Here is a 23624-nt window from a genome sequence, read left to right on the forward strand (position 1 = left end):
GTCATTGAAACAATTGTGAAGATTATAGCCAATTTTGGATTGCTAATGGAGCACAAACTTACATAACAATTCATCTACAATCTAGACTTACACATTTTCAGTTAAATGATTAAGAACACAGCTAAAACTGAAATGGATCTGAATGAGAAAATCAAGCTCTGAAAATTACCTCCACATTCCTCTATCACTTCTGCTATTGTGCTTGCTTCTTCTCCAGCCATTTTTAGGATATTGTTCAGTCCATCAAGCACAACCTGCACTACCTGAGTATCTTTCACTCCCAGTAAATTGCAGAAAGGCGGGATTACATTTTGCTGTACAAGATACTCAACCTAGAACAAAAGATAAACATTTATGTTTAATATTTTAGACCAACTCATTTATAAATGGCACTTTCAAATTATTTCCCTTGACCCTCATTAATTCCAGAGGAATCAGAAGAGGTTCCATAGGAGGTTCAGATGAAGTGAAAGGCTTAATGCAATGAGAAGTGTTTGATCTCTCTGGGCCTGTACTGCGAGTTCAGAAAGATGGGGGTGGGGACCAGTTCTTATTTAAACCTAGTGGGTACTGAAAAGCAAAGAGTGGACATGGAGAGGTAGGTTCCATTAGTAGAAGAGTTGAGGATCCAAGGGCACAGCCACAGAATAAAGGGAAGTCCATTTGTAACTGAAGTAAAGAAGGACCTTTTCTACCAAAGAGTTGTGAATCTATGGAATTCATTGCACAGATGGTTGTGGAGGCCAAGCATTGTGTGTATTTAAGATAAAGGCTGAATTCCTGATTGGTCAGGTTCTAGAATGGGTAACAATAAACATCTGCCAATGTTGGAAATCCAGAGGAACGCACACAAAATGTTGGAGAAACTCAGTAGGTTAGGCAGCATCTACGGAAAGGAATAAACTGTTAACTTTTCAGGCTGAGACCCTTCATCAGGACTGATGGAAGTTCTCAGCTTAGAATGTCGACTGTTTATTCCTTTCCAAGGGATGGACAAGAAGCTGTACTGTTATTAGTGGCTGAACCAGAAAGTAATGTACCTCCAATTACAGACTGATATCTTTAAATAGGAGAACTGAGCATAAAAGCAAAAACATAATGCTATGATTATACATACATCTAATTAGGCATCGCACCTGATTTCAGTGTTATATTTTCAGAAGCAGAGCAATATAGATTAACTACGATGCACCTGGGAAGAGGCACTTGAGCTTTGACCCACGCACACTTGGCTTTCTTTACAAGGGAAGTTAAAATATCTGATTGTGGTGCCTGTGATAAGCAAAACCCAGAAAAATAGCTAAAGCAACAATACAATACTGCCACCAAAAGATTAATGGTAGAGGATAGGAGAACAACTTCTGTGCTAGAGTTAGCTCACAAATTAGTGATACTATGTAAAAGTAGGATCTGTAAAAAAGGGAATGAATAAAAAGGGAATGGCAAAAAGGTAAAAACAGTAAAAGTGAGTGAAAGTCATGATTCTTTGACTGCAGAAGTATTTTTCACTTACTTGCTCCTTCTTGCCGCTAATTGTCAAGTTACTGATCGCCCACGCAGCTTCTTTTTGAGTTCCAAAATCTCCCTGCAGTGAAACAAAACGCAGCTCAACTTTCACTGCACCATTAACAAAAATGCAGCCTCAGTAACCATTTCAAACTATCGACTCTCAACATTCACGAGTTTAATTAAGGGTTCTATTTTATGAATGCTTCGACAAAGAAACAGACTGATGGTCAAGTGGAAAATGAAAATGCTGTGCAAATGCCGTCTACAATGAAGAAAACTTTTCCTTCACTTCATATCATCAGGTTCTTATGTTATACTAACAGAACTAAGTCCCAAAGTAAAATAAGTTAAAACTGCAAAAAAGAAATTCAAGTACAGATCACCCGCAGGATAGGGTCCAGTTCCTGTGAACTGCTTGTAACCTGAATAGTTCATTAGTTAGAAATGTGGTTGTGAACTGAGTTCCAACATGGTAGAAGATGCCTGCAGCTCTGCAGATGGTAAATTCACATTACCAGTTTCCCAAATTTACATTCATCTTTGCAAGATATATAAAAGATGGTGAGTATTTGTATTTAGTTTAACACTATTATAATGTGTATTTGCGAAACACTTTCTCCCAAACCACTTGAGCACAATATCCTGCTATTCTAGATCAGGCCATGAAAGATGACTGCATGCTGAAGACTCCAGATTTGGGCAGTAAGAAATTTGGCACGTCCCCTTTGACCCTCAGCCATTTTCACTGATGCACCATAGAAAGCGTTCTATCTGGATGCATTATGGCTTGGTATGTCAACTGCTCTGACCACAACATCAGAGAAACCAGCCTCCAATGGGCTCTGCAGACATCTCTTGCTGACTTGGTAAAGCAGCCAGTATAATCAAAGACCCCACTCACCACAGGCATTCGCTTTTCACCCCTCCCGCCGGGCAGAAGACACAGATGCCTGAAAGCAGGTACCATCAGGCTCGAAGATAGCTTCCAACCCACTGTTATAAGTCTAATGAGTGGTCCCTAATATGACATGCTGGACTCTTCACCTCACAATCTACCTCATTATAACCTATTGTCTGCCTGCACTGAACACCTCTGTAACTTTAACATTTTATTCTGCATTCTGTTATTGTTTTCTCTAGTACTACCCCAGTGCACTAATATGACAAAATAATCTGTATGGATGGCATCCAATGCAAAGATTTTCCACTATACCTTTGTACATATGACATTAATAAACTAATTTACTAATTTTATTTCATTAAAATATTCCCATTATTTAGTTTCAAGTTAAAACTGAATCTATGCAAAGTTCTCATCTTTTTGCTTACCTTCGCCAGCTGATGAATAATCATGGGAATCAAACCAGCATCTATCACAGCTTGCACTTGCAGCTGGTTTCCTGCTGTGATGTTGGACAGGAACCACACTGCCTCCTGCCGAAAAAAATTTGTACAAAATATCAACTATGGATTCCGTTCACCAATCAACCAATAATTTCTTGCAGATTAGGTACATGCATACTAGCATGCTAAGATTCAAAGGGCTTCCAAGGTTCGATCTCCAATGATCTCAGCTATTCCCACACAGGTTCTAGACACGAAGCACTATGTGAAACCAAGCAGCAACCAACGGAGGTGCAGCAGATACAGGGTAGTGAGAAAGACACTAGTTTTGGACGTTGGATGATTAAGTATGGTCTGTTGCTAAAGAGTCAGCAGATCCAATCTGTCCAGAAATTATGAATATTCAACTACAACATTTCCATATTTGTAGTCAAAGTAAATTTATTATCAAAGTACATTTATATCATCATATACAACCCTGAGACTCAGCGCTGGAACCACATTCTGTTTGCTACCATTCACAAGTACATGTGGCAGGACTAAAGAGTTTCTGTACAGTGATTGTTTAACAATTTCTACTGCAGCCCACTTCTGGTGTCCTGCAGCTTCACCCTACTTTTAGGTAATCGTGGTGCTGCATGTCCTTCCACATTCTTCACTGAACCAGTGTAAATCCAGCAATGGTATAGTGATGCATTTGCAGGACTATAAAGTTACGGATTATAATGGTGATCAATTTCATGATATTGACATTTCACTAAGCCTCGTGGACTCACATTTTTCAAATGCATTTAATAAACATGCACTACACTCAGCTCAATTTGGCAAAGTGAACAGGCTTTAGATTAAGGGAAATTGAGAGGAGAATATTAAAATGCTGTCAGCTTTGTTATAGGAAGGGAGGGGGGAGAAAAGACTTTTTGGAGAGAAGGGATAAGTAAATCTATCCATGTCAACAACTGTTATGAACTGCAAGAGGAAAAAGAGGTCCTTCTTCACCAAAAGAAAAGAAACAAACTGAGACCGTCAGAATGACCAAATCTCCAACTGCTGAAAGTGGCAACAATTTGAGATCCACCAAATGAAATGTTGTTAATGCTAACATAACAACTGGGAACAGTACACTAACTACATCTTGTCACTGTCACAAGACTGATGCCATCAGCAGTGCCAAAATGTCAGTTCTCTTTTTACCTTGTTGATCTTCTCTTTAGGATGGGTCAGGAGATTGGGAAAGTGTGATAGTACATCACAGTTCAGAACAACTTGTGTCTGTTCATCTGTACCCGTCACTATGTTGCCGACTGCTCTCAAGGCAGCTGTCTGTATGCAAGAGGGAAAACAGATAACGACATACTAATCTTATGCATAGTTATTTAACTTGCTCATTAAAATTACAAGCTTTGTAACTACTGATTTTAACTATTTTTAAAAACAATTCTGGTTCTGAATTATTATGGTTACTTCATCATTATTATTCCCACCACACGTTTCCCAACATTCCCCTATGCAGATTAACTTGAGCTGTGATCAAGAAGCAAGGTGCTGCTTTCTCTCTCTTCCACCCTAGTAACTGATCTCAAACAGAAAGGTCATTTTACATATTAATACAATCTGTAGAAGAAAGTGCATTACCACTGAGAACAAAAGAGTTATCCACACCTTGTGTACTCAGCCCACAAAAGGAAAATTCCTACAATACACCCTGTTATGTCACTGTATTTAACCCACAGTATTTAAGACTCAACCAATATGAGAAATTAAGTACTTACACTAAAGCTGTAATAACAAAAGAAAAATATAAGGATGGGGAGAAAGTCTTTACAGAAAAATATAACCTGCACTCATAGTAGTCAAAAATAGTTTGTTCTTTTTTTCACTTCTACTGTTCATTTGGACAGTGTAACCTTTATCATGCTTTCTTACCTGAACTTTGACCTCTTGGTGACTTAGAAGTGGAACAAGGAAAGGCACCACACCCGAGTCGATCACCATTTGTATTTGTTCATTACCTCCATCTGTCAGGTAGGACAAAGCCCAGACTGTATCCACAAGTATCTTGAATATAGTAAAAGAAATAATTAGATCTCATCAAAATAACAAAAGCTTAACACTGCCAATAGGGAAAATTCATTCAGTTATGAAGTTGTAACCTGTACTACCTCATGATATGAATGGATTGACTGCATTTAACAGGATGTTAAGTACATACATTGATAAAAAAACGGTATATTTATAATGAAAATAATAAGTAAGAAGGGTCTCACACAGAGCATCACCAAGAATAGCTGGTAGGTAAATGGTCCATTTCTGGGCCACAAGTACAATGTGACTGTGGCAAGATGGAACATTAGTGTATTTATTTCATCTCTACAAAATAAACTACTTGACAGAACATTAATGACTGTGGATGTTAAATAACTCAATACTCTACTACAAAGAAGGCCTCACTTCTGGTTGGCAGAGGGGGAATGGCTAAAAGCTCAGCCAATTGCAGGTTGGTTGAAATGTTCCTGTTTGTTTCCATCAATCCCCGCAGTTTTCAATAGTTAAAAGTCCAATAATTTCTTGAGACATCAAATGGAAAATACCCACATAAATTTAATAATCCCACCTTTCAGCACTTGCACCATAGCCCTGCAGGTCCCGTGCCTTCAAATATACACCTGGCACTTTTTAAAATGTGGTACAGTTTTCCATTTCTACCATCCTTTGAGGGACTGAAATCCATACAATTCCCACCCTCCAGGTGGTCAAAAAATATCCTCACCTCTAATCCTTCTATTTACTTCAAATCAGAGACCCTCAATTTTTAATCTTATTATCAAGGGAAACGGGCAATTCCTATTTACTATATGTCCTAATTTTAAATACAAGCAGTCCCTGGGTTGCGTATGAGTTCCGTTCCTTAGTCCGCCTTTAAGTCGGAACAAGTACATCTGGTATTATTTAGTGTCAGTCAAATGTTTGTCTCAATATATAGTACATATTTTACCTTTTTTTCCTTAATATATTTTTTCTTAAAACACTTAAGAAACATATGTATTCCAATAATTAAACCACTGCGTTGCTTAGTAATAATTGTAGCTTTCATCAGGGCAGGGCCTTTCACATGCTCCATTATTCTCACTTTATCTGTTATCCTTTAAAATTGTTCCGATCGTTGAGACTGTAGCCTAACGCTTTTCCAATGACTGATGGCATTTCATCTCTTTCCAAACACTTTATTTTCAATCGCGATCGCTTCCCGTCAATGGAACAGAAACACTGCGGGCGGTGGGTCCCGAGCCCTGCCGGCTCCCGAGGTCCGCTGGGTCCTAAGGACCACCGCACCGAATTCCCCGGGTCAGAAAGTCCATCACACTGAGACGGGCTAAATGGGACAAGTGGGGTCTGTGCTGGGTTTGGGTATTTGATCCTCCACAATATTCCTCATGGGAATTTAAACTGGAGGTGGCAGTGTTTTTTTTTACGAGGTTGAGTTGCGAGCTCGACATCAACCCAGCACGGATGGTACGGGAATCACTGGATCGACATCAACCTGGCACGGGAGCGATCTGCCACTGGATCAAACTCGGGAACCTCCATTCTCAAGCCTGGCGCTGATCTCACTGCTCCACCAGCCGACCAGAATGGTGGGGGGGGGGCAGGGTCACGGTGAATTTTACTAAGAAAATTTTAAGCCAAATACAAAGTTAAACCCTCAACACAGTGTCAATGGCAATGGCTTAAAATGGCAGACGGCGTTCTCCTTCCTTGGTTCGTGAGTACTAGTTGTCCGTAAGTCGGACGTTCGTAACTCGGGGACTACCTGTACCTCAATTAACTGTCCCTTTAAGCCTCCTTTGTTTGTCCATCCAATTTGTCTTCATAACTAACTGTTCCAGTAATGGTCCTCAAATCTCTTCCACAGTGCAATTGCATTACATAATGCTCAAGCTGTGGCCTAACTACTGTTGTACACATTCACTGTATAACCTGGCTACTCTAAAATTCAGCATCTAATAAAGGAGAGCATGCTGTATGCCTTTTTAGTCACTTTGCTAATCTATTTTGCTACCTTTAAGAACACCAAGGTCCTACCATTCATCATATATTCCCTTGCCTCGTTGAAGCTCTCTAATTGAAATATCTCTCACTTTCATTGATAACATTTGCTACTTTTCTGTTTAACTAACCTCAGAGTACTTGCTTGGATTTTACCTGTCAAATTTTTGTGCCCTGTTTTTCTAATTTTCCTTTTCATTTCTATAAAAAGTTTACTCTAGTTATCTGCATGCTGTCTGTAGATTTTATCAATTTAGCAGATGTTTGCCAATAGACTTAAACTGCAGGTTACCCTCTGTAATGTCTTCTTCACAACTTTCCTACCCAGCTTTGTCAACAGCAAATTTAGCACACTAGAAGTGTGTTTACACAATCATTTCTACAATTGAGGCCGCAGCACCGATTCCTATAGAACCCGTTACATCATGCTACCAGAGAAAGAGCCATCCACTTTCCAAACTGGTTTAAATCTGCCATAACAATATAAATAAACCAGCCAATAAAGGCACAAATCCCTGAGAATGACTGCACTGACCCAGAAGTCTGCATTATCGTTCCAGCCATTAATTTATCTGTATAATCCTCCTATTTCCGTACTTACTAGTATGTGTCACTGAGAACGATAATGAAGTTCTCAATTTGAAGTTCTATTTCTTAGTTCCTTTCCTAAAAATCTGCCTGCAGCAAATCCTTCCATGTTCTACCCCTGCATTGCATTTATTTTGCATCATAACATTTGGATGTTCACCTTTCCTCTTAAGAATTTTCTCTAGTTTACCCTTTACCTTGGCAGCAGGAAAGGACCATACTCTCTTGGACTTGCTTCCAAAACCATAGATTCTTGCCCAGTTACAGAAACACCTATAACTATTTCCCTCCTGAACTTTCTTCTTCTGTTCTGCACAGCTGAGCAATCTCTGGTGCTATGGTCTTAGCTCAGGCAGAACTCAACAGGAAAATTATTTTCTCCATCAGCGCTCAAAACAGAATGCTAGCCAGAGAGCACAATATCCTGAGGATTTCCCTGAATTCCCAGCCTGATCTCTTTTATCCTCTCAACTACCAACACATCCGCTCTCTACCAGCTGTTGAATGATGGGAGAATAGTGTCAACAATAAAATACTCAGTGTCACAGATGGAATGAACAACATTAGCTGATGCACAAGTTCTAAAACTTGATAGATACTAAAGGGATACTCTAAAAAGTCTAAGCTCCATTTGACGATACTTCTTGCACCAGTGGGTGTTCAGTACACTGGATATATCCTGGAACTCTTGCGCTTTCACAGACCTAAGGTTCTGTGCTCAAATTTCCTCAATCATAATGCAAGTCTACATGTGAAATCCTGTTTGCAGTAAAATTCATCAAATCGGAGAATACACAGTCCCCAAAGACTGATAATTTTCCCTAATGCAAGTCTGGTATCACTTACATTAATATCAGTGTGGTATATCAACACACACAAGGCTGGTAGAATCTGTGGGAAAAGAAAACAATACATTAGATGTTTAAGTTCTTGGACTGAATTAAACAGCGTGAAATAAACCTGCTAGGCAATAGTTACAACATGCATAAGGACAATTAGTTATTTTACCCCTCTTTGGAAGTATTTCCTAAGATTTTACATGATAGAATGTTCTTCACACAGCTGACACTTTAATTGAACAAGCAGGTGCTACAGATAACCTGAATAATTTGTGAACAATGCCAATAATGATATATTTAACTAAGATGGGAAAGCAAAAGATGAAAAGGCACAAATAATAGAGGGAAGTGGACAGTCACTACGTCAAAGTCTAGACACTTCAGGTGGATGAAGGTGATCAAACTGAAAGGTCAACAGTCCATTTCCTTCCACAGAAGCTGCATGAGCCTCTTAAGTTTCTGGAGTTTTTTGTGTGTTGTTCCAGATTCTGGCATCGGCAGTCTCCTGTCAGCAAATATAGATGGTGGGTGGGAGGACTTTAAATTACTAATCCATTCCAGAGGGGTTGTACAAAGGCTGAAATAGGGAAAAGAGAAACGAGGAAAGGTGAAAGAATGCGGGAAGAGTTGACAAGTGTGTAAGCCGAGGATTGGAGGAGGGTGCAAAGGCATCCTGAAGGCAAAAAGGGATGGTAGGGGCAAAGAAGGAAGGATGAACCTGATGGGTTGGGGAGGGAGTAGACAGTTGTGTGGTACTGGCAGAGATTTGAAGATGTGGCATCTGAGAAAGGTTAGGGGGTGGGGGAGGATCTAAGGAATGGGAGGAGTTTGAGAGGTGGGGAACTATTAAGGACGTGGATAACTGACAGGGTTTGGAGGGGGATAATGACCCGAGGATACAGGCAACTGGGAGAGTGGCAACAACCTGAGAATGCAGGAGGGGGGAAAATGTCTCAGGGATGTGGAGAGCTAAGCTGAAGGCAGAAGGGAATGGAGGCTATAAGTTGAATGTAGTAGGAGAGAGCGAGAACATTTGGGGATCCAAGTACGCTAGGAAACGTAGTAGCAATATGAATCTGAGGTGGTGAATGCCATGGTGAAAAGATTGGTGAGGTCGAGGAGGGAGGGTAGGTTGGGTGATTCTTGAGATCATTGGCTAGGAATTTACAATGACCTGAAATAGCCCAATGTGGAAAATGGGAAATCATGAAAGAGGAATAACTGAAGGTGATAGCTTCAGTACTAGGTGGCCTCAGGCAGGATATGAGTTGCTGGATGTTATGAAGATTAAAGCCATTGATCAATGCGGGGACCAGGAAGCTGGATCAGGGGCTTTGAAAGGACAGGGGCTGTGGCAATGGCAGCTCACCCGACAGCTACAGAGTTATATCAGTCTATCACTTCCACTTAAAAAAGAAAACTGAATTGACTGTTTATTATCCACTACAATAATTTACTACGCAGTAAAACAATTAACAAAATAACAAATCACACAATAACATATCAAGCAAATATTCTGTAAAACATTAAGGGTTTCACAAAAGGATTGTATTTCAATTAATAAAGACTGCTAGCCAAGTTCTGCCATAGATTGTAAAAGAATATTACAGAGGAAAATCCTATCTGACCTCATCCCGATCTATCTACCAGTTGCAAATACCTTTGTTCATCACCTTTGCCAGGAGTGCCCACTATACTGTTCATGTGGAGGTATTCTCCACTATATTGCTTGGGATACAGGCAAAAGAATGTGAGGCAGGCACAAACTAAATGCAATAGCAGGAGAGAAGTAGCAATTCAAACCAGGACATCAATTGGATGTCAGGGTCCCTCACTATTATTACCATAAAACTAGGGGTAACTCTGGATCAAAGTGTAGAAGAGCGTGCCAGGAACACTACAAGAAAACATACATAAGACACAGAAGTAGCATGCCATTATCAGAGCTAAGAAATCCCCAAAGGCTCTTCTGTCCTGCCACACCCAGTCATCACAAGTGGTGAATAATTATGCAAAGATGAGGAGGAGGATCTATGAGCGTCACCATCCTCAATGAGGGCAAAAGGCAAAGATTAAATGCTGGCAACCATCCACAGCTAAAATAGAGATGCAGAGCATCTTTTAAAATGATGCTGGTGCTCAAAGGGCTCCTAGTGTCCCAGGAGATAAATCGCTAAGTTCACATGCAGGTACAGAATGCAACTTGAATCGGTATGTTAGCCTCTACTGCAAGAAGACAAGAGTACAAGAGCAGAAATGTCTTGATAAAATTATTTAGCACCCTGATGAGGTCACATCTGGAACAGTGCACAGGATCTGATCTCCCTACAAAGGGAGGAAAGTGGGTGCAGCACACTCCTGGGATGGGGGGAGGGGGGCATGTTGTCATAAAGCAGAATTGAAGTATCTCACAGGTTCAGAAGAATGAGGGTGATCTCATCAAAACACACATGGCTCGTCAGATGAGTCGATAATGATCCTTCAACTGGGGATTCTACAATCAGGAGTCAGTCTCAACCATTCAAGATGGAGAAATCAAAATTCGTTACCAAGCAGGCAGCAAATCTATATATTTTGCTACATAGAGGGTTTGGAAGCTTAGTTGCTTCCAAACAAACTGATAGATGCTTAAATACTGAAGAAATAAAAGATATATACTGTAAGTGCAGGAAAGTTACAATGAGACAAAAGACACTGTTGAACTGGATGTAAGTTTGGGCACAATGGGCCAAAAGGCCTCCTCTGTTTTCCACTTTACATTATGTGCCAAGGGAATGATTCATCTCAGTTTCCTCCTGAGAGATGCAAGTCTTCAGCTAGCTTGAATAATTACAAATGACTATAAAGAAATGACTCAGTGTGCTTTGGGTCGTAACCAGATTGCAGCTGCAGCTGAAGATTCATGCTCCAAAATCATCCCCTCTAACCAGTCTGTTTCTTACATAGCTGCAAGCACTGACATCTACCTGACAACGTGGATAATTATCTCGGCATGGCATGTCCGTAGAAAGCAGGATAAATCCAATCTGATGAATTGCTACTCTGCTTTCAAATCAATATATTGACGGAAATTGTCTTTGACACTGACAAGGCAAACAATGCTTGAAGCAGCACTTAGTCACCAGTTCGTTATAATCTGGTTTTTATGAAACAAATAAATCAGAGATAATAGAGGCATTTGCAAACAATGTAGTTGATACTGACACTGTTGGAACTCAATGGTTTGACTACTTGGGCAGAAAAATGTCAAATGAAATTTAGAGTACTACCAAGTAATACATTACAGACAGTACAACAAGGCAAGGGGGAATGTACAATGAATGGGAGAATACTGAACAGTGTGGAGGAACAAGGGACCTTGAAGTGTAAATCCTCTTATTAGTTAATCCACAGAATGTAGAAGGAAGGAAATTATAGTTGAGGCATATATTACACTAGTTAGACCACAACTAAAGCAGTGTACAGAGTTGGTTATAGGAACTAGGTTATAGGAAACCAGTGACTGCACTAGAGAAGGTACATGAAGATGTTCAAGGATGCTTCTAGATCTGATAAATTATAAGCAAAGAATAATACCGTAGATTCCGGATTTTAAGCCGCTACTTTTTTCCCACATTTTGAACAGCTTTGAACTTTGCGGCCAATAATCCGAAGCGGCTAATGCAAGGTTTTTTTCATGCCGCCTCGTAAACATTTTGCCTCGTAACAGTAGACCAATAAAATTGATGAGTAGTTCACAGAGGTCCAATGAAATTGTACGATAAATCAAGCGCACTTTCACAATTAAATTATTGTAAATCAGTCATTTGTACTCACCCTCATCAACATGGAAAACACTCGAAGCATTGTGCTACCTACCCTACTTAGTTTAAACTATATTTGTTTTCTGTACTACATCGCGGGATGCTATGACGACACACCCGGTTTCGCGGCGTCTTGTGGGAAAAATGCCGTTTGCGATGAAACGGAAAGGAGGGGGGAGCGCATTACGCGAGCGGCTTTGGATCCGAGCGAAATCTGCTTTTAAATGCCGTTTGCGATGAAACGGAAAGGAGGGGGGAGCGCATTACGCGAGCGGCTTTGGATCCGAGCGAAATCTGCTTTTAAATGCCGTTTGCGATGAAACGGAAAGGAGGGGGGAGCGCATTACGCGAGCGGCTTTGGATCCGAGCGAAATCTGCTTTTAAATGCCGTTTGCGATGAAACGGAAAGGAGGGGGGAGCGCATTACGCGAGCGGCTTTGGATCCGAGCGAAATCTGCTTTTAAGTTAAAGGTATCAATAACTTTTCCTGGTAGGCTGCAGTATATATATTTTTTACCAGTCGTTAGGAGATATTGGAATGTTGTTCAGTAAAGAAGTATACGCAACGTATATTTAAAAGTAGCCGCGTACGGGCACGGTTCGAAAAAAAGCATTTGCAATATGTATTTGTTTTTGTTACCATATGGATTTAATTAAAAGTTTAAAAAATCCTCACGTGTAATATCTTTCTGTGTAAATATCTCATATTACAACGTGGGACACCTGCGGCCGAAAATCCGGTGCGGCCTAAAATCCGGTGCGGCCTTTACATTAAAAAAAATGATTTTATTTCTAAAATTAGAGCCAGCGGCTTAAAATCAGGTGCGCTCTGTAGTCCGGAATCTACGGTAATAACTGGTAAGCTAATGTTGCTTTCTTTTGAGCCAAGGCTGATGGGGATGGGGAGATGGGGGAGGGGTAGAAATTGTGGAAAAACATGAGAGACTTAGATAAATTAGGAAGCAGATTTTTGCAAAATGGTGAAAAACCACAAGGCTTAAATTTAAAGTACCGGTAACTGGCAGACGTTTTAGAAGAAAAAATATAAAAGAATGCTTTCATCTCAATGGTGGTAGATGTCTGGAACATTGACCGAAATGGCATGTAAAATCTAGGTGTACTTGGAAGAGCCATGACCTGCAAAGTCACAAACCTACAGCCAAGATGAGATTCAGACTAGACTGTTCAAATGATCTACTTCTGTAAATTTTCTATGATAGGTTCCAGTGGGTGACATGACCGTTGGTGTCTTTGATATCAAGCCAAATCTGACATGAAAACCTCAAGTAAAATCAAAGACATTGCAAATTAATAAGTCCTGGTGACAACCAAGCTGATGATTGTAGTTGCTGCAGGTCAATCACCTTAACCATAGGACAACAGTACAGGGACTCCATCAGGCAGTATTCAAAGTCCAACCATCTTCAGATGCTTCATCAATAAGCTTCACTCTCCAATAAGATCAGAAGTATTGTTCTCTGAAAATATTTAGTATTCCATTTCATTCACAACTCCTCAAATGATGAAGCACAGTACCTTGCATGACCAGTCTTAGGGCAATATTCAAATTTGAACCAAAATGACCAAAATGTAGTTTGCACCATCTGCAAGATGCAAGTATCAGGGAATGTCTAACTCCAAGAGAATCTAATGACCTCCCATCAATATTAAGTGGCCTTGTCGTTCCTCATCGCAACTTGTGGCACATTGGGCAGCAACCTTGCCATTTTTTTAGTATTTGTCTGTTTTTTTTACAAGGCCAAGTTGCTAGCTCGACGCTCAACCCAGCACAGATAGAAAGGATGCAAGGAGCTGGCTGGATTTGTACTTGAGACCACTTGCCTCAAAGTCCAGTGCAATGCCACTACACCACTGGCCGATTAAGTGGACTTATCTTGTGCAATTCCTTGCCATCAATACACCAGTGGTCACCACTGACCAGAAACTAGACTGGCCACTGTGGGTATAAGCATATGCCACAGATTAGACATTCTGCAAGAAGTGGATCACCTTAAGCTGTGCATAAAGGCTTTGCACTGCTTTAAGGTAAAGTCAGGAATGTCACTGAATGCAGTTCATTTGTCTCTAATATGTAAATCCCACAATCAAAAACCTCAACACCACCAAGGACAAAGTAACATCACTGAATGGCATTCTTTTCTTTTCAAGATGGCACCAAGCTGCAGCCCCTGCCCAGATTGTGGCTCAGATTTAATTGAGTTTTTAAGTTCGTAGGTCCAGGCTTCTGTTCTGCACTCGAAAGGCAGAGATGTGGATAGGTCCAGAGGACCTCCACTCCGCACTCTAAGGCCAGCGATCAAGAGTGCATTGCAGCAGGAGGCAAGAGGAGGCATGAAGGCTGGTCAGTTCAGCTTGCACAGAGTTTGAGCCTGGAGTTCAGGGTCCTATCACCAGCTAGTCCAGGGGCTGTTACCAAAGACTGGAACCCGAAGGTTGATTGTTAGTCTGGTGGTTGAAACCCGATGGCCGAAGCCTAGAGACTGGAGGTCTGTCTTAGAGTTGGAGGACTGTCTGTATGTGTGGGTGGGGAGGGAGGAAACAGGGGCTTGTTTTGCTGTTATTATTTAGTTGCTTGTTGTGTTCTGTGTTCTGCCGAGCTCTGTGGGTATGTCATTTTGGTGTCACAATGCATGACTATAAATGCTATGTGGCCAGCAAGTCCCACATTCAATGAATAAGTAGTAATCATTGTTGACCAGAAGTGATGGTCAGGACAAAGCCAAGTGATGTGTTTCTCTGTTGTGAGCCAAGTATCCATAGGGTTTTTCATGCCTCTTGATCAGTCCCACTACAAAGGTCACTAACAGCATGCTCATCCAGACCTAAAGAATGTCTTTTCTAGCCCAGTCCAGAGACCGAACACATGATGTTGGTTGATGTTTCATGCAGAACTATTTGATGTCTCCACTGCCAGAAGCACCATACTTCAGCTTAGATGTTAAAGTAACACTGCAAGTCCTCCTAAATTAGTGATTCCCAACCTAGGGTCCACAGACCCCTTGGTTAATGGTAAGGTTGGGAACCGCTATCCTGGATGGACACAAAAGGAATCCACCTGACTTTCCAAAGAATAGGTGACATTTTGGTTTGAACATTATTTATCAATTAACTCGTGGCACCAGAAAATTATTATTTAGTATTTTTCATCATTTCACTACTGCAGGAAGCTATGTGCAACTTAACTACTGTATACTTATATTATAACAATAAATGCATTAATATTTGCAAGCATTCACACTTGCCGATTACTTTGACCATATGGCATATTGTCATACTGTAGTTTCATAAAATAAGGTACCATTTCTGCTCTAATTAAGTTTCATATGAATACTTACATCATTGAAAATAACAGGACCAATAACAATTCCATATACTTAGCATGCACCTGAACTGACCATATTTAACAAGGATTCTTAGTTGTAAAGAAGATCTGCATATACGTACAACCTCTAAATTGGTGTGCTCTATTAAGCATAATCATTTGAATGCAAGAAACAAAACTTTTGTTGTCTACTAATTCTCAGTGCTAGGCTAACCTCAACACCTCTAAACACTACAGGCACACACTTCAATTATGTGTACTCTTTACAACAAGGATGTTTTCACATTTACAAGTTTGCCAACTCTACAGGTCTCTGATACTGAAATTTCATCAGTTCATTATGGCACAAAGAAATTTACATTTTAAAATATGCTTGGGCCAGTCAAAAGCATAATGTATTTTCACTCATAATAACCACAGTCAGTCCAATCTCTTTACCTCCTGAACAGTATCCATTGGTGGTGGCGGATCCTTATTTCTGCAGAGGTTAACTATGACCCATGTGACGTTACGAAGGAAAGTGATGGGAATGGAGGGATTGATGAAGGACAGAAGAGGTTTAACAACTCCCAGTGAGATGACGTAATCTCTACACCGAGGACCATCACCTAAAGAAGTGGAAATGAAAGGGCTTGCATTAGAGATGAGAACCTAGAAAGTTAAATGAAAGGAGCAATGCTATGGCTGTTGCATATACAACAGTTTGATGAAAATGTTAATGCAACAACTCATTAAAACAGTTAAAAATAAAAATGTGACACTTTGGTGACCTGTTCACAAACAGTCAATAATAGAATTGTATACCAAAGAAGAAAGCCATGCACATCTATGCTTGCTCTTTGAATGTACCAAGTTTGTACTACTCGACTGCTCTTGGCCCAGCTGACTCTACTTTCACCACACTTCCACACAGTGCAGTCTTCACTTGAACACATTTCTCCACAATTGCTTTTGACAAAACTCTAATTAAACATATTGTCAATGGAAAAGTTTCTCATTTCCTCTAATCAATATTCCTCAAAATTAAGAGCATTTTGGTTAAATATTTCCTAATTGCATCTACTCTGTATAAAACTTCCACTTTTGTCAGATCTCGAATATTAATCATGTCTTGAACTCTGATAAATCTCCACAGCTCCTTCTCCAAAACAAAGAATTCCTTTAAAAAAGTGCAGTGTGAAGAAATGTAAATTTAAAATTAAGTTTTATAACTTTACTTTTTTGCTTTTGTATTTAATACCTCTACTTAACAAATGCAGGAACTCCACGCGCTTGTAATGCACAAAGGCGGCTTTCCAATATTACAAACCTATGATGTTTCCTAGAGCCCAGACAGCTTGTTCACAAACATTCTGATGAGGGGAGTGAAGTAATCGCAGAAAGAGAGGTACAGCATCTAGAACCAAAAGACAGAATGTTAGTTCCAATCTTTTCAAATTGATTGGTTCCTAAACATAGAGAAAAAAGAAACTAAAGATGCAGATTAATTAGCAGTTACACTTCGAGGATTTTCTTCAATAAGCCAAGAAAGCATTTCTTTAACGTTTGCCATTCTAGTTAAAGTTGTCATATTCTCTTAACTCAGCAGATAAATATTTCAGCACACTATTTCTCAGGCTTTGGTAATATAAACATAAGATTACAAGCTTTGTAGTATATCCCATTACTTTCAATATGGGGAAAAACAACAACGTGCACAGTTAAAGGTGTCATCTTCCAATTATGTGTAGACCTCAAAAGGATGATGAACGAATAGTAAGTTAAAAGCATCACATAATAATTATATTGCACAGCAAAATCTATTTGCTTTACATTTAATTCTTCATGTAGATTACTGACACTTATGTTACAAAGTGAGAAAGAAAACAGTTTAATCCTGCTGCTGACAATCGCACAAGCAGCTGTGTAATCTCTGCAAAAATGAAAAAAAAAGCAGTTGCTGAAGACTCACTGGCCCAGCTCTTTACCAAATATATAAGATGAAATGCAATTTCACTTAAAAAGCAATTCTCTGCTAAGTAAGTCAAATCTATAAGCTATCTGTAACTGGATCCTTCACTTCCTAACCATAAGACCACAATCTGTGCAGATCAGAAATAACACCTTCGCCTTGCTAATAGTCAACACTGGCACATTTCACGGATGTGTGCTTAACCCACTGTCCTACTCTGTACAGCCATGACTGTGTGGGTAGGCACAGCTCAAATATCACCTATAAATTTGCTGACAATACAACTATTGCTAGTAGAATTTCAGATGGTGACGAGAGGGCGTACAGGAGTGTGATTATCAGCTAGTTGACTGGTGTTGCAGCAACAACCTTGGACTCAACATCACTAAGACCAAATAAATGAATGCGGACTTCAGAAAGGGTAAGACGAGGGAACACACACCAGTTCTCAGAGGGATCCGAAATGGAAAGAGTGAGCAACTTCAAGGTCCTGGGTGTCAATATCTGAGGAACTATCCTGAACACAACATATCCATACAGCTACAAGGAAGGTATGACAGCAGCTATATTTCATTGAGGAGATTTGGTAGGTCACTAAAGACACTCGCAAATTTCTACTGATGTACCGTGGACAGCATTCTAACTGGCTACATAATCTTCTGGTATGGGGGAGGGGAAACTTCTACACAGAATCAAAATAAGCTGTAGGGAGTTGTAAACTTAATCAGCTCCATCATGGGCTAGGGCCTCTGTCGTTTTCAGGAAATCTTCAAGGAGCAATGCCTTAAAAAGCCGACGCCCATCATTAAGGAGCCTCATTACCCAGGTCATGCCTTGGTCTTATTGCCACCATCAGAAGCCAAAGGCACACACTCAATGATTTGGGAACAGCTTCTTCCCCCCGCCATTGATTTCTGAATGGACATATATGAATACATATCCTTACTGTAATTCACAATTTTTCTATATTATGTACTGCAGCCACACAGACAACACATTTCACAACATATGGCAGTATTCTGATTTGCGCTCTCTCAGGTTTTAAAGCAAAAACAAGTCAAAATTCATGAAACTTAAAACAGCTGAAAATAATTGATCTCTATCTCTCCTAAATTCTGTCATTACTTCCTTCAACTCAGCTCTGAACCCTATATGGTCTGTTCACTGAATCTACCAACTTCAACCTTTCAGTGAAATCTCTGGTTTTACATCAGACTCAGTTTCTCCATTGTTTTCATTGTTTTTCGACAAATTCCTACCTAAATTACAAATAATATTCCACTTTCTCTTTGGCCTTGTCCTTGTTGACCTATAAGAGAACCATCTCTGTGTCCTTTATTTCAACTACATCATCTTCCAGACTTTTCTGCTCTTGTTCTATAGCTGGACCGGATGGAGTATCCCCACGATTACTGAGGGCCTGTGCGACTGAGCTGGGAGAACCACTACAGCGCATCTTCAACATGAGCCTGGAGCAGAGAAGAGTACCCAGACAGTGGAAAACATCCTGTATTGTCCCGGTACCGAAGAAACCACAACCAAAGGAGTTGAATGACTTCAGACCTGTTGCCTTGACGTCGCATGTGATGAAGACCATGGAGCGGCTGATAATACAGAATCTGAGGCCACAAACCAATATAACTCGGAGTCCTGCCATGTGCAGAAGTTCGCTGATGACACGGCCATAGTGGGGTGTGTCAGGAATGGACAGGAGGAAGAGTATAGGAAACTGATACAGGACTTTGTGATATGGTGCAACTCAAACTACCTGCGTCTCAATATCACCAAGACCAAGGAGATGGTGGTGGACTTTAGGAGATCTAGGCCTCATATGGAGCCAGTGATCATTAATGGAGAATGTGTGGAGCAGGTAAGACCTACAAGTATCTGGGAGTACAGTTAGACGAGAAGCTAGACTGGACTGCCAACACAGATGCCTTGTGCAGGAAGGCACAGAGTCGACTGTACTTCCTTAGAAGGTTGGCGTCATTCAATGTTTGTAGTGAGATGCTGAAGATGTTCTATAGGTCAGTTGTGGAGAGCGCCCTCTTCTTTGTGGTAGCGTGTTGGGGAGGCAGCATTAAGAAGAGGGACGCCTCACGTCTTAATAAGCTGGTAAGGAAGGCGGGCTCTGTCGTGGGCAAAGTACTGGAGAGTATAACATCGGTAGCAGAGCGAAGGGCGCTGAGTAGGCTACGGTCAATTATGGAAAACCCTGAACATCCTCTACATAGCACCATCCAGAGACAGAGAAGCAGTTTCAGCGACAGGTTGCTATCGATGCAATGCTCCTCAGACAGGATGAAGAGATCAATACTCCCCAATGCCATTCGGCTTTACAATTCAACCGCCAGGAGTAAGATATGTTAAAGTGCTGGGGTTAGGACTCAATGTATTTAAGTAAACTACTTAAGAACTTTTTAAAAGCTATTATTAATGCTTTTTGAGAGGGTGTTTTTAGATGCATATCATATTTTTACTGAGTTAAGTATTGTATGTAATTAGTTTTGCTACAATAAGTGTATGGGACATTGGAAAAAATGTTGAATTTCCCCATGGGGATGAATAAAGTATCTATCTATCTAAAAACTTCAATCATTATTTTAGATAAGTTTTCAGTCATTCCTCCAAATGTCTGTTCCCCTGGGTTTACTTTGCCTGAAAAAATTCAAGTTAAACGCAAGGGTCTCCTGTTGATATTTTAATTATTTATCTGCATCTGTAATGTGAAAGTAAATTCAAAATGATCAAAATTTCTTGCATGAATAGTAGTGCAAAAGGCTGGAAGAAGGAAAGGTACAGCCAAAATAATTTTAAAAATTGAGTTTATTGTGGGAAGAAACTTACAAATCACTGCTCAATATAGTCCATTAATAATATAGCTCATAAATCACCCTGAATACTTCACTGAGAGATGAAATAAGCAGCATAGAAAATAGAGGGAGGAAAGTATTTAGTAAATCTGCCCAACCTTGCCTTCAAAATTACTTTAAAAGATGAAGTGATTTGTGAGAACAGTATTTAGTTTTCCTACCAACTGAGAAACGCAAAACCTTCAAAATCAGAGGAGTGAACAGTGTGAGATGGGGAAGGCTACTGAAATGCAGTTGCAAAAGCCAAAATATGTTTTTAAATAGTCACAAGAATTTTGATTTACAATACACCAGGAAAGACTGTCAACGAGGGAATGATGCATGATAAAGATGCGCTACATGAGAAGTTGCCATTGTGTCTTGGGCATTGCTCAAGGAAAATTCAGCAGCCTGACATTGTAGAACTAAAGAAACTGTTGACGAATACAGCTAAATGTTCGTGAAGTATTCCTACACATTCTTTAACTAGCACCGTTAGTGCATTGCGCTTTCTCGTTATTTTCTAATCAATAATAAGCAATAAATCAAGCAAACAATACAAAACAATAAATTGACAATATGTTGGCATCTTCAGTGGATCGGTTCTGTCACTTACTTGCTTCAACAACTGCTTGAGTTTGTGCTGAAGTCCCAGATGCTATATTAGTCAATGCCCAAGCGGCTTCAAATTGAAGGGATGGACTGCAAGATAAGTAAACACTTATAAGTCTACCGTGATAAGTCACAAACATCAAAATTACAAAAGGCATTGTACAGGCTTTATTGTCACTTTGACCACATTAAGATTAGAATTCTAGAAAGAATTAAAGCTTCTAGTTGGTATTTAACATATTACTCCAGCAGCTTGCCCAACAAAACCCTATTGTGTTAGGTTCAGTTCTGGCCAGTTTTGGGGGGAAAAATGTCCTTTGGCTTGGTAAAAGTCTTCCAGTGAGATGGCAACTCGCGCGGTTGCATTGACCTCTCGGGTTCTAAGCAAAAGGTATAATTGTTTGTCCTTTGCAGATTTTTTGTGATCGCAAGACACTGCTGGATATTGAGATCAAGTCCTGCAGGTCTGTCCCACTGGTGTGTTGCTTCAAATCACCTCCGAGTCCACTCTTGCAGCCAAACATTGCCTCATTCCCCACTGGCTCAATTCAGACCATACATACCAGGCCGCAACTGTACTCCACCTTCAAGGCTTTCATACCGCAAAAATGCCAGGTTGTACAGGCAGTTCAAAAGCTCAACTCCAAAAGGGAAGTTACAGGCTATTGATTGTAGTGATCGTTTTCAAGAAAAAGTGTTAGCAATAAAGTAGTTAACAGTTGTGTTTGCTTCACCAGCACCATCTTAAACGGGAAACTCCAATTTCAGGAGAGGAGATGCCCGAGGCAATGCAAGTGAGAGCTGGAATCAGTGCAGAGTTGGGGGCTGGTCCCGCCCATCCATGTTGCCCTCTAGTGTTCACCTGGTAGAAGACAAGCTGGGTCCTGTTTGCAGCTGCACCCGCGCATAATGCGGACTGCTGCGTGCTCATACCTGCAGAAACATGGCTCCAAGATAGCATCATGTGCACCATAAATCTACAGGCCACCACACTCAGAGACTTGAACTATATATTTTTGTGACTATATGTTTGTCTGCTATATGTGCTGTTTGCTGTGTGTGACTGTTGGCACTATGTTTTGCCCCTTGGCCTCAGAGAAATGCTGTTTCGCTTGCTTGTATTCATATGTATGGTTGAATGACAATTAAACTTGAATGTGAGAAAATGAAAAGGAACCAAGGTTGAGAGATGTGCTTGACCCAGAGAAACAGGTAAGAGGAAAAGGTCCAGTGGCGAATGTCATCAAGAAAATCTCAAAGAATGCTGTCAAACCAGAGGGAGCCTCAAGCTTGAGCAGAAGTCCTTTCCTCAAGTGCCTATCTGATCCAAAACTGACAGGTTCCAACTGTGTGTTATGCTTAATCTGGGTTCAGTTTGGATGTGGTCTAGTTGGGTTTAGACTGAGTTTTGACCAACTTCATGATTAAGTCTTTAGAAACATGGAATCAACTATTCAATGTACCATATGTCATACTGTTGAATCTGTTTACTATTAAATAAAGGGCACCAACTTCATTAATTTAAAACAAAATACTGTCTCCCTCATCCAACAATCGAAAAAAGGTTAAGTAAATAATACTACTTGGCTGATTTCAGAGATACAGTGCCTTGTAAAAATATTCATCCCCCAAACCTTTATTCACACAAATGAGCATTGCAACCAGGGATTTTGATCAATTTAACTGAGAATTTTTATTTGTGAATCATATGCTCCTTTTCTCACAGTAGAGTCCACCAAAAAAAAAGAGAACATTTGTAAAGCATGAAAAATTAATATAAAAAACTGAAACATTGGCAATTCAAAAGTATTAATCCCCCTTTACTCAGTACTTAGTTACACCACCTCTTGCAGCTACTACAGCCAGTAGGCTTTTTGAATAAATCTCTATGTGCTTTGCACAATGTGATGGAGCAAGATTTGCCCATTCCTCCTTGCAAAATTAGTCAAGCCATGTTAACTGGGGAATGGCGGTGGACAGCAATCTTGAGGTCTTGTCAGAGATGTTCAGCCAGGTTATCAGGACTTTGGGCCACTCAAGGACATAAATTTTCTTCATTTGAAGCCATTCTGTAGTTTATCTGGCAGTGTGCTTTGGGTCATTGTCCTGCTGAATGACTAACTTCCTCTGCAGTTTAAGCTTTCTGGCAGGTTTTTAATCCAAGATCTCTCTGTATTTAGCAGCATTCAATTTCCCATCAATCCTGACCAGGTTTCTAGTCCCTGCTGCTGAAAAGATACTAAATGGTGTTACCTCCACCATACTTTCAGCAGGGATGCTGTTACCTGGCTGATTTACACCACATGTACAGCTTAGTGTTGACGCCAGAAAGTTATGCTTTGCAAAGTCTTTACGGACGAGGATATGCTATTTTTTTTTGCCAGGGTATCTTCCTTAATACTCTTCCATAAAATACTGTTTTTGTGAAGGCCTTAAGAGATTGTGGAGCCATGAACTTCATCTCCAGTTGCAGCCACTGACCTCTGCAGCTCACTCAAGAGTGACTGTTGGGATCACAGTACCCTTTCTAAAGGGCTATTCTCTGGCAACTAAGTTTAGAGGGTGGCCTGACCTAGACAGTGTGGCTGTGGTTTCATATTTTTCCATATTTTCACAATGGACTGCACTGAGCTCTGAGATACGTTCAGTGCCTTTGAGATGATCTAGTACCCTTCCTCAGATTTCCCTGACTTGCTTTGAATGCTCTTTTGCCTTTGTTTTGGTTTGGCCTGTTAA

The 23624-nt window shown here is 40.3% G+C and overlaps 1 protein-coding gene across 1 annotated transcript in view; it reads right to left on the reverse strand.

Moving 5' to 3' along the window:
• kpna3 (karyopherin alpha 3 (importin alpha 4)) overlaps positions 1 to 23624 on the reverse strand; it is an 87827-nt gene that overhangs the window by 7193 nt on the left and 57010 nt on the right. Inside the window, exons 7-15 of the mRNA XM_073045920.1 lie at positions 20893 to 20978; positions 16783 to 16869; positions 15912 to 16081; positions 8335 to 8379; positions 4780 to 4911; positions 4048 to 4176; positions 2839 to 2943; positions 1514 to 1585; positions 170 to 332 (exon numbers count right to left, since the gene is read on the reverse strand). Of these exons, the coding sequence (XP_072902021.1) occupies positions 170 to 332; positions 1514 to 1585; positions 2839 to 2943; positions 4048 to 4176; positions 4780 to 4911; positions 8335 to 8379; positions 15912 to 16081; positions 16783 to 16869; positions 20893 to 20978 (989 nt within the window). The remainder of the gene's footprint in view (positions 1 to 169; positions 333 to 1513; positions 1586 to 2838; positions 2944 to 4047; positions 4177 to 4779; positions 4912 to 8334; positions 8380 to 15911; positions 16082 to 16782; positions 16870 to 20892; positions 20979 to 23624) is intronic.

The sequence above is a fragment of the Hemitrygon akajei genome, chromosome 5 (genome assembly GCF_048418815.1).
Source record: "Hemitrygon akajei chromosome 5, sHemAka1.3, whole genome shotgun sequence".
NCBI lineage: Eukaryota > Metazoa > Chordata > Chondrichthyes > Myliobatiformes > Dasyatidae > Hemitrygon > Hemitrygon akajei.